The sequence below is a fragment of the Phacochoerus africanus genome, chromosome 3, assembly GCF_016906955.1.
Source record: "Phacochoerus africanus isolate WHEZ1 chromosome 3, ROS_Pafr_v1, whole genome shotgun sequence".
Classification (NCBI taxonomy): Eukaryota; Metazoa; Chordata; class Mammalia; order Artiodactyla; family Suidae; genus Phacochoerus; species Phacochoerus africanus.
The window spans coordinates 145616640-145631176 of NC_062546.1; the positions used below are offsets into that span (position 1 = coordinate 145616640).

General features: G+C 38.1%; 1 protein-coding gene across 1 annotated transcript in view; it reads right to left on the reverse strand.

The window, feature by feature from the left end:
* Positions 1-14537, reverse strand: part of OLA1 (Obg like ATPase 1) — a 177368-nt gene that overhangs the window by 62259 nt on the left and 100572 nt on the right. Inside the window, exon 5 of the mRNA XM_047772907.1 lies at positions 8648-8823. Coding sequence (XP_047628863.1) covers positions 8648-8823 — 176 coding nt within the window. The remainder of the gene's footprint in view (positions 1-8647; positions 8824-14537) is intronic.

Consider the following 14537-nt stretch of genomic DNA (forward strand, 5'->3'; position numbering starts at 1 on the left):
ATTGACAACTTAACCCTCCACCTAAATGAATTAGAAAAAGAAGAACAAAAAAGTCCTAAAGTCAGCAGAAGGAAGGAAATTATAAAGATCAAAGAAGAAATCAATAAAATAGAGACTCAAAAAACAATAGAGAAAATTAATAAAACCAAGAGCTGGTTCTTTGAAAAGGTGAACAAAATTGACAACCCCCTGGCCAGACTCACTAAAAAGAGGAGAGAAAGAACCCAAATAACCAAAATTATAAATGAAAAAGGAGAAATCACAACGGATACAGCAGAAATACAAAAAACCATAAGAGAATACTATGAACAACTATACGGCAACAAGTTTGACAATCTGGAAGAAATGGACAATTTTCTAGAATCTTACAGCCTGCCAAAACTGAATCAAGTAGAAACAGACCAACTGAACAGACCGATCACTAGAAATGAAATTGAAGAGGTCATAAAATCACTCCCTACAAATAAAAGTCCAGGACCAGATGGCTTCACAGGTGAATTTTATCAAACATATAAAGAGGAATTGGTGCCCATCCTCCTTAAACTCTTTCAAAAGGTTGAAGAAGAAGGAATACTCCCAAAGACATTCTATGATGCCACCATCACCCTCATTCCAAAACCAGACAGAGATACCACCAAAAAAGAAAACTATCGGCCACTATCATTGATGAATATAGATGCAAAAATTCTCAACAAAATCTTAGCCAACCGAATCCAACAACATACCAAAAAAATTATACACCATGACCAGGTTGGGTTCATCCCAGGTTCACAAGGATGGTTCAACATACGTAAATCAATCAGCATCATACACCACATTAATAAAAAAAAAGTCAAAAATCATATGATCATCTCAATAGACGCAGAAAAAGCATTTGACAAAGTCCAACATCCATTCATGATCAAGACCCTCGCCAAAATGGGTACAGAGGGAACATTCCTGAATATAATCAAAGCCATTTATGAGAAACCCACAGCAAATATAATCCTCAATGGGGAAAAACTGAAAGCCTTCTCACTCAAATCTGGAACAAGACAGGGATGCCCACTCTCACCACTGCTCTTCAACATAGTTTTGGAAGTCCTAGCCACAGCAATTAGACAAACCAAAGAAATCAAAGGCATCCATATAGGAAGAGAAGAGATCAAACTGTCACTGTATGCAGATGACATGATACTATACATAGAAAACCCTAAGGACTCAACCCCAAAACTCCTTGAACTGATTCATAAATTCAGCAAAGTAGCAGCATATGAGATTAACATTCAGAAGTCAGTTGCATTTCTGTATACCAGCAATGAAATATTAGAAAAGGAATATAAAAATACGATACCTTTTAAAATTGCACCTCACAAAATCAAATACCTCAGAATACACCTGACCAAGGAGGTAAAGGACCTATATGCCAAGAACTATAAAACTTTAATCAAAGAAATCAAAGAAGATGTAAAGAAATGGAAAGATATTCCATGTTCCTGGATTGGGAAAATCAATATTGTAAAAACGGCCATACTACCCAAAGCAATCTACAGATTCAATGCAATCCCTATCAAATGACCCATGACATTTTTCACAGAACTGGAACAAACAATCCAAACATTTATATGGAACCACAAAAGACCCAGAATTGCCAAAGCAATCCTGCAAAACATAAACCAAGCAGGAGGCATAACTCTCCCAGACTTCAAGAAATACTACAAAGCCACAGTCATCAAAACAGTGTGGGACTGGTATCAAAACAGACAGACAGACCAATGGAACAGAATAGAGAACCCGGAAATAAACCCTGACACCTATGGTCAATTCATCTTTGACAAGGGAGGCAAGAACATCAAATGGGAAAAAGAAAGTCTATTCAGCAAGCATTGCTGGGAAACCTGGACAGCTGCATGCAAAGCAATGAAACTAGAACACACCCTCACACCATGCACCAAAATAAACTCAAAATGGATGCAAGACTTAAATATACGACAGGACACCATCAAACTCCTAGAAGAAAACATAGGCAAAACACTCTCTGACATCAACATCATGAATATTTTCTCAGGTCAGTCTCCCAAAGCAATAGAAATTAGAGCAAAAATAAACCCATGGGACCTCATCAAACTGAAACGCTTTTGCACAGCAAAGGAAACCCAAAAGAAAACAAAAAGGACAACTTACAGAATGGGAGAAAATAGTTTCAAAGGATGCAACCGACAAGGGCCTAATCTCTAGAATATATAAACAACTTATACAACCCAACAGCAAAAAAGCCAATCAATCAATGGAAAAATGGGCAAAAGACCTGAATAGACTGTTCTCCAAAGAAGATATACAGATGGCCAACAAACACATGAAAAAACGCTCAACATCGCTGATTATAAGAGAATGCAAATCCAAACTACCATGAGATATCACCTCACACCAGTCAGAATGGCCATCATTCATAAATCCACAAATAACAAGTGCTGGAGGGGCTGTGGAGAAAAGGGAACCCTCCTGCACTGTTGGTGGGAATGGAAACTGGTACAGCCACTATGGAGAACAGTTTGGAGATACCTTAGAAATCTATACATAGAACTTCCATATGACCCCACAATCCCACTCTTGGGCATCTATCCAGACAAAACTCTACTTAAAAGAGACACGTGCACCCGCATGTTCATTGCAGCACTATTCACAATAGCCAGGACATGGAAACAACCCAAATGTCCATCGACAGATGATTGGATTCGGAAGACGTGGTATATATACACAATGGAATACCACTCAGCCATCAAAAAGAATGACATAATGCCATTTGCAGCAACATGGATGGAGCTAGAGAATCTCATACTGAGCGAAATGAGCCAGAAAGACAAAGACAAATACCATATGATATCACTTATAACTGGACTCTAATATCCAGCACAAATGAACATCTCCTCAGAAAAGAAAATCATGGACTTGGAGAAGAGACTTGTGGCTGCCTGATGGGAGGGGGAGGGAGTGGGAGGGATCGGGAGCTTGGGCTTATCAGACACAACTTAGAATAGTTTTACAAGGAGATCCTGCTGAGTAGCATTGAGAACTTTGTCTAGATACTCATGTTGCAACAGAAGAAAGGGTGGGGGAAAAAATGTAATTGTAATGTATACATGTAAGGATAACCTGACCCCCTTGCTGTACAGTGGGAAAATAAAAAAAAAAAATTATATAAAAAAAAAGAACTCAATAAGATAGTGAGGTAATACTAGACCAATAAAGGGTTTGGGGGAGTTCCCTGGTGGCCTAGCAGTTAGGGATTTGGCACTGTCACTGTTGTGGCTTGGGTTCAGTCCTATGCCCAGGAACTTCAGGTGACAAGGCCCAGGGAGGGAAAGAGGGAGGGAGGGAGAAAGGAAGGAAGGAAGGGGTTGGGGAAGGCCTAAGACACTTCTACCCTGGGGTTAGGGGTAATATAGGAGTGGGGGTGGCTGCTCTAGAGCACTGACCTTAAAACTTGATTTATCATGTATAAGAATGACCTGGAGAGTCGGTTAGAACATATCCGCAAAGATTCTGATATAATGGCTCTGAAGCTTGCATTTCTGACGAGTTCCCAGGTGATGGTAATATTGCTGGTATAAGGATCACATTTTAATTGTCCCTTATCTAGACTACCGACCGGGACAGCAGGGGATGAGGAAGGTATAGAAATGATGTGAGGAACACATATAAGGCCAAAGCATACGTGGGATATCAACTCTTCCTTCTATCTTCCCTTCTCACCTTTACCTCAGCTGTTTTGGGATCCCACTGCTACTTTTACCTAGACTCATCTGCCAATGCTCAGGAAAGAGCTAAGATGCCAGAGCTCACTGATTTATGAGAAAGGTGGTACTTCATTGGAGTAGGAATAGGACAGGCTATTTAAAAATGGGGCTGGAACAATAGGTTTTCCATATTGGAGGGTGGGGGGTGGGATGGGAAATCAAACTGGATGCCTGTCTACTATTCACCAAAAATAAAGTCCAAGTTGGTTAATACCTAAATGTGAAAGATAAAACAATAATGTTTTTAGAACACAAGAGATCATCTCGATGACCCTGGGGTAGGAAAGATTCTTAAACAAGACACAAAAACACTAACTTTAAAATTAAGACCTGTTCATCAAAAGATATTATTAAAAAAGCAAAAAATAAAAACCACAGAATGGGAGAAGATATTTGCAATCTATTCTAAACAAATGTCTGATATCCAGAATATAGAGGTAACTTTCACAAACTAATGAGAAAAAGGCACAATAGAAAATGAGCAAAAGAATTAGAACAGCACTTCATTAAAGAGGAAATGCTACAGGGCCAGTAAATAATTAAATAATCATTTTAAAAAGTCTCCAATCTTACATAGAGAACCGCAAATTAGAACCATAACCAAGCACCAATACATAGCTATCAAACGGCAAAAATGAAAAAAAAAAAATCTTATACTATCAAGTGTTGACAACAGGGTAAATTCTCATACACTAGGAAAACAGAGTTACCTGGTAAAGTCAAAGATACACATATCCTACTGACTTCTAAATATATGCTTTATGTGCATCAGGATGTAAAAGAATGTTCACAGCTAACATTACTCATAATTATCAAAAACTTTGAGGGAAAATTCAAATGCCCAATGAAAGTAGATTTTAAAATTATAGTAAAGGAGACCCCATTGTGGCGTAGCAGCAATGAATCTGACTAGTATCCATGAGGACATGGGTTCAATCCCGGGCCTTGCTCAGTGGGTTAAAGACCTGGCATTACTATGGGCTGTGGTGTAGGTCACAGAGGTGGCTTGGATCTGATGTTGTTGTGGCTGTGGTGTAGGCCAGCAGCTGCATCTCTGATTCAACCCCTTGCCTGGGAACCTCCATATGCCACTGGTGTGGCCCTAAAAATCAAATAAATGAATAAATAAATAAATAAATGAATAAAATTATGGTAAAGTCTTTCAATGAATTACTTTATAGTAATGAAAACAAAAGAATTAAAGATAAATGCAACATAAATGAATTGTATAAGTAATGCTGAATTAAATTGCTCATGTAAATAGATATGATGTGATATCATTTATATAAAGCTTGAAATCAGGAAAATAATTCATATTATTATAGGTGGCACATATACTGGAAAGGACATTATCATTATAAATTTCAGGATTATGGTTAGCTATAGGAAGATAGAGGGTTTTAAAAATGACTGTTAAGTGACGAAGGTATTTTAGCGTGCTAACAATGTTCTATTTCTTGACATATAAGTAGGTTTTACTTTGTTTCATGACTAGTTCTTAAACTATACATACGAGGTCAATGCATCTCTTGGGACATATTTTAGAATTCTTAAAAACGTTTTTTAAAAAATTGCAGCATAAATGGCCCCGAAGTTGGAATAATCTGGTTGAAAAACTTGATACAATTTACTAAGTATGAAATCTTGAACAATTCACAAAACCTCTTGAAACTTGGCCTACCTCAGTTTTAACATGGAGATGATAATATATTTCTTGCATATTGTGAGGTTTAAATAACAGTATCCAACAATGCCTGGCTCAATAAATAAAAATATAAGATGTTTCTTTCTGTACAGGAAAGATGTTAATTCTCTCCAAACTGAGTCACAGATTCAACTAAAGTCCTAGTTTTGCTAATAACAAATTGAAAAAAATGCTCTAAAAAGCCATCTTTTTTTTTTTTTTTTTTGTCTTTTCTAGGGCCGCACCCACGGCATACGGAGGTTCCCAGGCTAGGGAACTAACTGGAGCTACAGCCGCCAGCCAACACCAGAGCCACAGCAACATGGGATCTGAGCTACATCTGCGACCCACACCACAGCTCATGGCAACGCTGGATCCTTAACCTACTGAGCGAGGCCAGGGATCGAACCCACAACCTCATGGTTCCTAGTCAGATTCCTTAACCACCGAACCACGATGGGAACGCTAAAAGCCATCTGTTTTTGTTTTTGTTTTTGTTTTTTGTCTTTTTGCCATTTCTTGGGACGCTCCCATGGCATATGGAGGTTCCCAGGCCAGGGGTCGAATTGGAGCTGTAGCCACTGGCCTACACCAGAGCCACAGCATTAGGGAGAAATTAAATTAATTAAAACTAAATTTTAATTAATTTTTTCCTTAGGAACAGTGATAATTTTTTAAAAGTTAGGAAACATGGATCCACAATTTATTCTGAAGCAGCTGAATCTAATATGAGGAAAGAAAATGACAAAATAATTGCAGTTTTTGGAAGTAAGAAAATTAGGCTATCATGTTTTCCAGCTATCCAGAAGAGGAAGGAAATCAGTAGCATAATGCAGATCTCCCTGTTCCAACACTAGGCACTTTTGGCCATAATTTACTGGCAGTGTGTCCATGTTTAGATGTTGATTCTGTAATTGATTCCTTCCTATTAGAGTTATCAAATTGTGTGTTTCAAACCTTATTAAAAATAAATGAGGAGTTCCCAGAATCCGACTAGGAACCATGAGGTTGCGGGTTTGACCCCTGGCCTCGCGCAGTGGGTTAAGGATCCAGTGTTACCATGAGCTGTGGTGTAGGTCGCAGACGTGGCTCAGATCCTGAGTTGCTATAGCTCTGGTGTAGGCCAGCAGCTACAGCTCTGATTTGACACCTAGCCTGGGAACCTCCATATGCCATGGGTGCATCCCTAAAAAGACAAAAGACAAAAAAAAAAGAGAGTAAGCAAAAAAGAGAAGATAATCATAGTTTCAAAACAAGAAAATAAAACATACTAAAAACACATGAAAAGATAAAAAGGAAGAAAAGACCTGAATAGACATCTCTCCAAAGAAGATACACAGATGGCCAAAAAGCACATGGAAAAACGCTCAATATCACTGATTATTAGCTAAAGAAATGCAAATCAAAACTACCACGAGATATCACCTCACACCAGTCAGAATGGCCATCATTAATAAGCTCACAAATAGCAAATGCTGGAGAGGGTGTGGAGAAAAGGGAACCCTTCTACACTGTTGGTGGGAATGGAAATTGGTACAACCACTATGGAAAACAGTATGGAGGTACCTCAGAAAACTATACATAGAACTACCATATGACCCAGTAATCTCACTCTTGGGCATATACCTGGACAAAACTTTCCCTGAAAAAGACACATGCACCTGTACGTTCACTGCAGCACTATTTACAATAGCAAAGACATGGAAACAACCTAAATGACCATCGACAGATGAGTGGATTAAGAAGATGTGGCATAGGAGTTCCTGTCGTGGCACAGTAGTTAAGGAATTCGACTAGGAATCATGAGGTTGCAGGTTCAGTCCCTGGCCTTGCTCAGTGGGTTAAGGATCCAGCGTTGCCGTGAGCTGTGGTGTAGGTCGCAGATGCGGCTCAGATCCCATGTTGCTGTGGCTCTGGTGCAGGCTTGTAGCTACAGCTCTGATTCGACCCCTAGCCTGGGAGCTTCCATATGCCATGAGAGCAGCCCTAGAAAAGGCAAAAAGACCCCAAAAAAAAAAAAAGAAGAAGAAGATGTGGCATATATACATGGTGGAATACTACTCAGCCATCAAAAAGAACAAAGTAATGCCATTTGCAGCAACATAGATGGAACTAGAGAATCTCATACTGAGTGAAGTAAGTCAGAAAGAGAAAGACAAATACCATATGATATTACTTACATCTGGAATCTAATATATGGCACAAATGAAACTTTCCACAGAAAAGAAATTCATGGACATGAAGAACAGACTTGCGGTTGCTGGCGGAGGGTGGTGGTGATATATAGGGAATTTGGGGTTAAGAGATGCCAACTCTTGCCTTTGGAATGGATTAGCAATGAGGTCCTGCTGTATAGTACTGTGAACCATATCTAGTCACTTATGATGGAGCATGATAATGTGAGAAAAAAGAATGTATACATGTATGTGTAATGGGTCATCTTGCTATACAGTAGAAAATTGACAGGACACCGTAAACCAGTGGAAAAAATAATGGAAAAAAATAAAAATCACTATTAAAAAACATAAAAAGGAAGAAAAATCTAAGACAAAAAAGCACAAAATCAAGAACAGTTTATGGAAGATGTTAATAGATGAGAAAAATATAATTAAGAATGCCTTTTTATCATAAAAGACAATTTGATGATATTAAACTAAAAGCTTCAAGATATTTGGAAACACATAATATTACTAATAATTATTTGCTACAATGTGATAGAAAATATATTTTAATATTAAAGACAACAATGACATGTGTTTTCACTCTATAAAAGATTAAAATTATCCATCTACTTTAATAGGGCATTCAATCAGTCAACTGTTATGGAAGACCAATTCCTTTATATATGTTACCTCTTCAAATCCACAAAACTCACATTCAGTCATGTCTCTAAACCCAGTAAATTCATCATAATGCCCAGTATCTCCAACACTAAACTTGAGTATACACAGTAACCATATAAACAGTCAATATTACTGCTAAATATGGCTTGCTAAGGACACCTTAAACAGCTTGTCACCATGACTCTTTGTTGCCAAAAGAAAGTTTCCCAAAACTTTTTTAACAGAAATGATCCCTGAAACCTAAAATTCCATAACAATATTAGAAATTTTATGTGCTTTATTTTATAAAAATTAATCAAGGCAAATGAATTCATATCTAAAAGAAGCTATAAATTTTTACTTACATATTCTGGTTTTAGTTTTTTATCTCCTCCTCTCACAGCCACTTTTTCTAGTTTATCTAAAATAGGTCCAATCATTTCCTCATCTTTAAGCTGAAGCTCTTCATGTATTATTTCTATATCTCGAATAGGGTCTACACTTCCTTCAACATGTGTGATATCATCATCTTCAAAAGCACCTAAAATAAATTAAAGGGAAGCAATTCAATAACACAGAAAGCCATTATTACAGTGAGTAAAGATTCGTAGAAGGTTAACAAGTTATTTAAATTATTCTGCAAGCTGGACACAGCATTTTTTTTTTTTCCTATTTAGTAATATTTAGGGCACTAGCAACAAAACAATATTTCAAGAGCCCCACACTTCAAAAATGGACTAAATAAGATTACCATCTTTACAAAAAGAAAATTATGCTTCAGAACTACTGGTATTTTCAGGTTTGGTACATTAAAAGATACTGAATTCCAGACTGAGAGCTTGAAGTTCTGAACTGCACTATTAGGGTTTCCAAGGGAAACCGGATTTGGGGGGGGTATGTGAAATCATCTGGCAGACCTCTTCCCTGCTTCAATCTACTTTATCACTGTGGTTCTGACGGTGATTAGATAATGAACCACTCAGACACACAATTTACACAGCAGCTAATTTCATCGGCCTGATTTGAGGGTATGGTTTTTAGGGGGCTATCAAAGAAGCAGATGAAGGTGCATTTGTCATATATGAGTGACAACCATTCACACTATCTGAACAAAACGGTGCTGGCCCTTATTAGAAACACATGCTATTATCACATATTTAAAGTGCAGTTGAAGCCATAATTTCAAATTGCCAACTGGAAACATAAGGGTAAAACAACCAGACATTACCGAAGCATGTGTACTGACTTTATGCCCTTTTGAAGACATAATGTGGCAACATAATTCAACTGAGATTTACTCAAATTATCAGATAACAGTATCACAAAAATGAACAAATACTAAGAAATATTATAAACAAAGAGCAATGATATACCCACAAAACAATAAATACATTTATAAACAAATTAATTTAATTAAAATCACCAATTAGATTATATTCTCCAAATGAGATGTTTTTAAACTTAAAGTATCAATTATTTTAGACAGAGGTATCATAGGAATCATGAAAGACCGCTTGGTTGAGTTTGATAGAGAAAAACAGTAACCATTAGCTCATTCCTACTTACCAAAGACCAAGATATTCTCATTACAGGTTACAAAGAGTTTTTAAATATAATTTTCCAGAATTAAAAATAACTAATCTGTTCATATTATAGTATGGAATTATCTGATAATAATTTTAAAAGGAAATAAATTCTGGACTTCCCACTGTGGCACAGTGCATTAATGATTCAGCTCTTCTCTGTGGAGGTGCTGGTTCAATCCCTGGCCCAGCAAAGTGGGTCATGAATCCAATGTTGCTGCAGCTGTGGCAGAGGTCGCAGCCCAGGCTCAGATTCGATCCCTGGCCGGAGAACTTCTCCAGTGTGGCAGGAAAAGAAAGAAATTAAATAAATTCTTACAATTCAAATACAAGTAGGGAGTTCCCACGTGTGGAGCAGTGGGTTAAGAATCCGACTACGGCAGCTCGTGTCACTGTGGAAGTGCTGGGTTCAATCACAGACCTGGAGCATTAGGTTGCAGTGGGTTAAAGGATCCAGCATTGCCATAGCTGCAGCGTGAGTCAGATTTGATTCCTGGTCCAGGAGCTTCCATATGCCACAGGTGTGGCCATAAAATTTTTTTAAAAATCAGAGTATTTAAAATAATACTTAGGCATTCTTGGCAAAAACATTATATAGCGCCTGATTCATATGAACAAAACTAGCAAAAAAACGAGGAGGCACATTATATCTTACCAATAAACACCCAGACAACGGTCTAGGTAAATTTTCTGAATATCTGAAAGTAGGAAAGACATTTCCCTGGAAGCACAGTATTATTTACTTCTTATTATGATGAGGTAACTTACACAAATAGCACAATAAAGTAGGAAAATTGAAAATAAAAAGTTAGCTCCCTGGCACTCAGAGCAACAAAGGAAGTATGTTCAGTTCAGTTATAGACATAAAAAACATTTTATGACTCTGAGAATGAAAAATTTCCTACATGGTCATCTTGATTTCCTACACAGTTAACGAGTAAACTACAGTGATACCCTCAACAACATCCCCACAGTAAGTGCATAAACAGATTTTAAATGGGAGGGTGGCTTTGCTGTGCAATACTTGAACTAGGATAGTCAGAGAGGCCTGAGATGATCCTGAAGCTGAGATCAGTATGAGCAGAATGAGGGAGTAATGTGAAGATCTGAGAGAAGAGAGTTCTAAGAAGTTAAGTATAAAAATCCTAAAATGGAAATAAGCCTGAAATGTTTCAAGAAAAAGATATAAGGTCAGTGTGGGTGAACCATTGCAGAGGATGGTAAATAAAGGTTAAGTTCACAAACATGTGTAAGCCACAGATGTTTGGCTTTTATTGTAGCTGTAATAGGAAGTCACTGACTAGAAAGCTTTAAATAAAGGGAAGGTAGGGTGAGAATATATGATTTTTGTATTAAAGAGGCCACTTCACTTACTCTAAAAAGAGCAGGTGAGAGACAAGAGTGATGGCAGGACTAAGTGAGAGGGTAGTTACAGTGGCACAGATGAGTGGTAACCGGAAATAAAAGGGCTGTTGTGAAGAGGATGAGAAATGTTTGCACTGGGAATATATTCTAGAATGGACTACATGTAGGATAGAAAGTCATGACTGGAGATACAAAACTGGGATTTATCAGATGTGTTTAAAGTAATGGGTCCAGATGACATCATGTAGAGAGCACTGAAAAATCCAGGCGTCTGATAAGGAAGGATCTAGCAAAAGAGACCTAGTGACAAAGTCAGAGAAAAAAGCAGGCGTCTGCTCTGATAGGAATGAGGGAAAGAAAACATTTCAAGAAGAAAGGAGTATTCAACTGTGTCAGAGGCTATTAGAGGTAAAGAAAGTAAGTCGGGAAAGTTGATCATTGATTCTGGCAAAGTGTGGTTCTTTGAGGAATACTTTAATAGCTATTTACTCTTTCATTAATCAGAGATCACAATACCATGACTCAAGGACACAAACATGGACCTAGCCTCTTATTTCTTATAACTAAAGAGTACAAAAGAGCTAAATTTTAGCATTGCTAAGCTCAGTCAGGTTTAGAAAATATTACTCTCTCCATATATTCTAAGTGGATTAAAAAATTTTACAGGAGTTCCCGTGGTGGCGCAGTGGTTAACGAATCCGACTAGGAATGATGAGGTTGTGGGTTCGGTCCCTGCCCTTGATCAGTGAGTTGACGATCCGGCGTTGCCGTGAGCTGTGGTGTAGGTTGCAGACGCGGCTCGGATCCCGCGTTGCTGTGGGTCTGGTGTAGGCCAGTGGCTACAGCTCCGATTCGACTCCTAGCCTGGGAATCTCCATATGCCATGGGAGCGGCCCAAAGAAATAGCAAAAAGACAAAAAAAAAAATTTTACAAAGTTAAAACACTAAGATTTCTCAATCTTTGAATGAGAGTCTATCAGTCAAGTAGGTAGCCCACTTAGAAGTCATAGCCACTTTCAAATTTTCACATTCCAAGCAAGCTGGCATAAATAAAAAATGAAACAAAAATTTACCAACTGATCAGGTCAATCAACTGATACAGAATCAGTAATTTCTTCTAAATTACTTATTTTTTTCTTTCGAGCTAAGTAAAATATAGTATTCTATTTAAAGCAATACATACACTAATCACATTTTAATAAAACTCTCTAATAACAGACTAAATGCTAATGAAAATAAGCCCTAGTAAGTGAACTATCAATTTTTTAATCTTCCTCTTAATCAGTTTTTTTGTGGCTTAAACTTTTTATAAAGAATGTGCATTGTTCATATAAAACAAGCCATTTTTAAAAGTCATTCTTTTTTAAACACAGTAAACAAGTCTAACATGAAGAAAATCCTGCACAAATTTTAGTTAAAATTTTGGTTTTACCAGTGACTAGCCACAAGGAGAAAAATACTATTGCCATTAAAATTATTTTATATCTGCACATTTCTTTGTATACATATAAAATGGGTGACTGAAAATAATACTAACTATAGCAAAGTCTCGTTACTAAACAATAAGAGAAACTTAACCATTAGCTAGGCTCACAAAGATTTCCATCACAAAGATTTTTTATCCAGCAATCCGACAATGTTTTCTTTCACAACAAAGCACCTTTTTCAATGCTTCTTGACTTCTCTCACATTTCTAACGCTTTCCTCTTTTCTCTTGCAACCCAGCAGAGGACACAGAGAAAATTAAGGTGGTCTTGGAATACGAAAACACTTTTTGTTTTTACCCAATCTTTCCTTCTTTCCAGTAGCAAAATGGAAAGCAATACCTTCTACTATTTATGTCCAATCTCTCTACTACCTCTGCTCCTGATCTTAGTCTCTCTCAAGAAAGTTTGCTCAAAGACCTTGATTTGTATTTTCTGAGACCTCAATATCTTATGCCTCTCTTTCTCCTACATTCGCATCATCTCTCCATTTTCACTATCATTTTCCCATCAACATTTAAGTAGGCTTAGGATTGTACAATAAATTGGCCACATTAATCACCCTCAGACATTAATTTCCCTTCCAGCTATTGCCTTCTTTACTCCATCTCAGAGTCAAATTTCTTTCTTTTCTTTTCTTTTTGTCTTTTTGCCATTTCTTGGGCCACTCCCACGGCATATGGAGGTTCCCAGGCTAGGGGTCTAATCGGAGTTGTAGCCACCAACCTATGCCACGGCCACAGCAACGCGGGGATCCAAGCCGCGGCTGCAACCTACACCATAGCTCACGGCAACACTGGATCCCTAACCCACTGAGCAAGGCCAGGGATCGAACCCGCAACCTCATGGTTCCTAGTCGGATTCGTTAACCACTGAGCCACGACGGGAACTCCAGAGCCAAATTTCTTGAGAAGGCTGCCTGTACTTACTCTCTCCGCTTCTTTACTTCCGATATAAAAACTTAACCTAAGGAGTTTGGAATATGCCTCCATCATGCTATCAGAAATCAATCTCAGGGCATAGATCTGGACAATATTGTAATTTGAAAAGATGCATGCACCCCTATGTTCACAGCAGCCCTATTTACAAATGGCCAAGACATGGAAAAACCTAAATGTCTATTGACAGATGAATGGATAAAGATGTGGTACAAATATACAATGGACTACTACTCAGCCACAAAACAGTGAAATAATGCCATCTGGAGCAACATGAATGGACTTAGAGATATCATACTAAGTGAAAGAAGTCAGAAAGAGAAAGACAAACACCATTTATATCACTTATATGTGGAATCTAAAATATGACACAAATGAACCTACTTACAAAACAGAAACAGACTCACAGACAGAGAGAATAGACTTGTGTTGCCAAGGTTGGGGTGAGGTGGGGTGGGAGTTTGGGATTAACAGATGCAAACTATACTTCAATAAAAATTTTTAAAAATTTTTTCCTTTTTGTCTTTTTTAGGGCCTCATGTGCAGCATATGAAAGTTTCCAGGCTATGGAGTTCCCGTTGCGGCTCAGTGGTTAACGAATCCGACTAGGAACCATGAGGTTGTGGGTTTGATCCCTGGCCTCGCTCAGTGGGTTAAGGATCCAGCGTTGCCGTGAGCTGTGGTGAAGACGTGGCTCGGATCTGGCGTTGCTATGGCTCTGGCATAGGCCGGTGGCTACAGCTCCGATTAGACCCCTAGCCTGGGAACCTCCATATGACGAGGGATCGGCCCAAGAAATGGCAAAAAGACAAAAAAAAAAAAAAAAAGTTCCCAGGCTAGGAGTTGAATCGGAACTGCAGCTGCCAGCCTACACCACTGCCACAG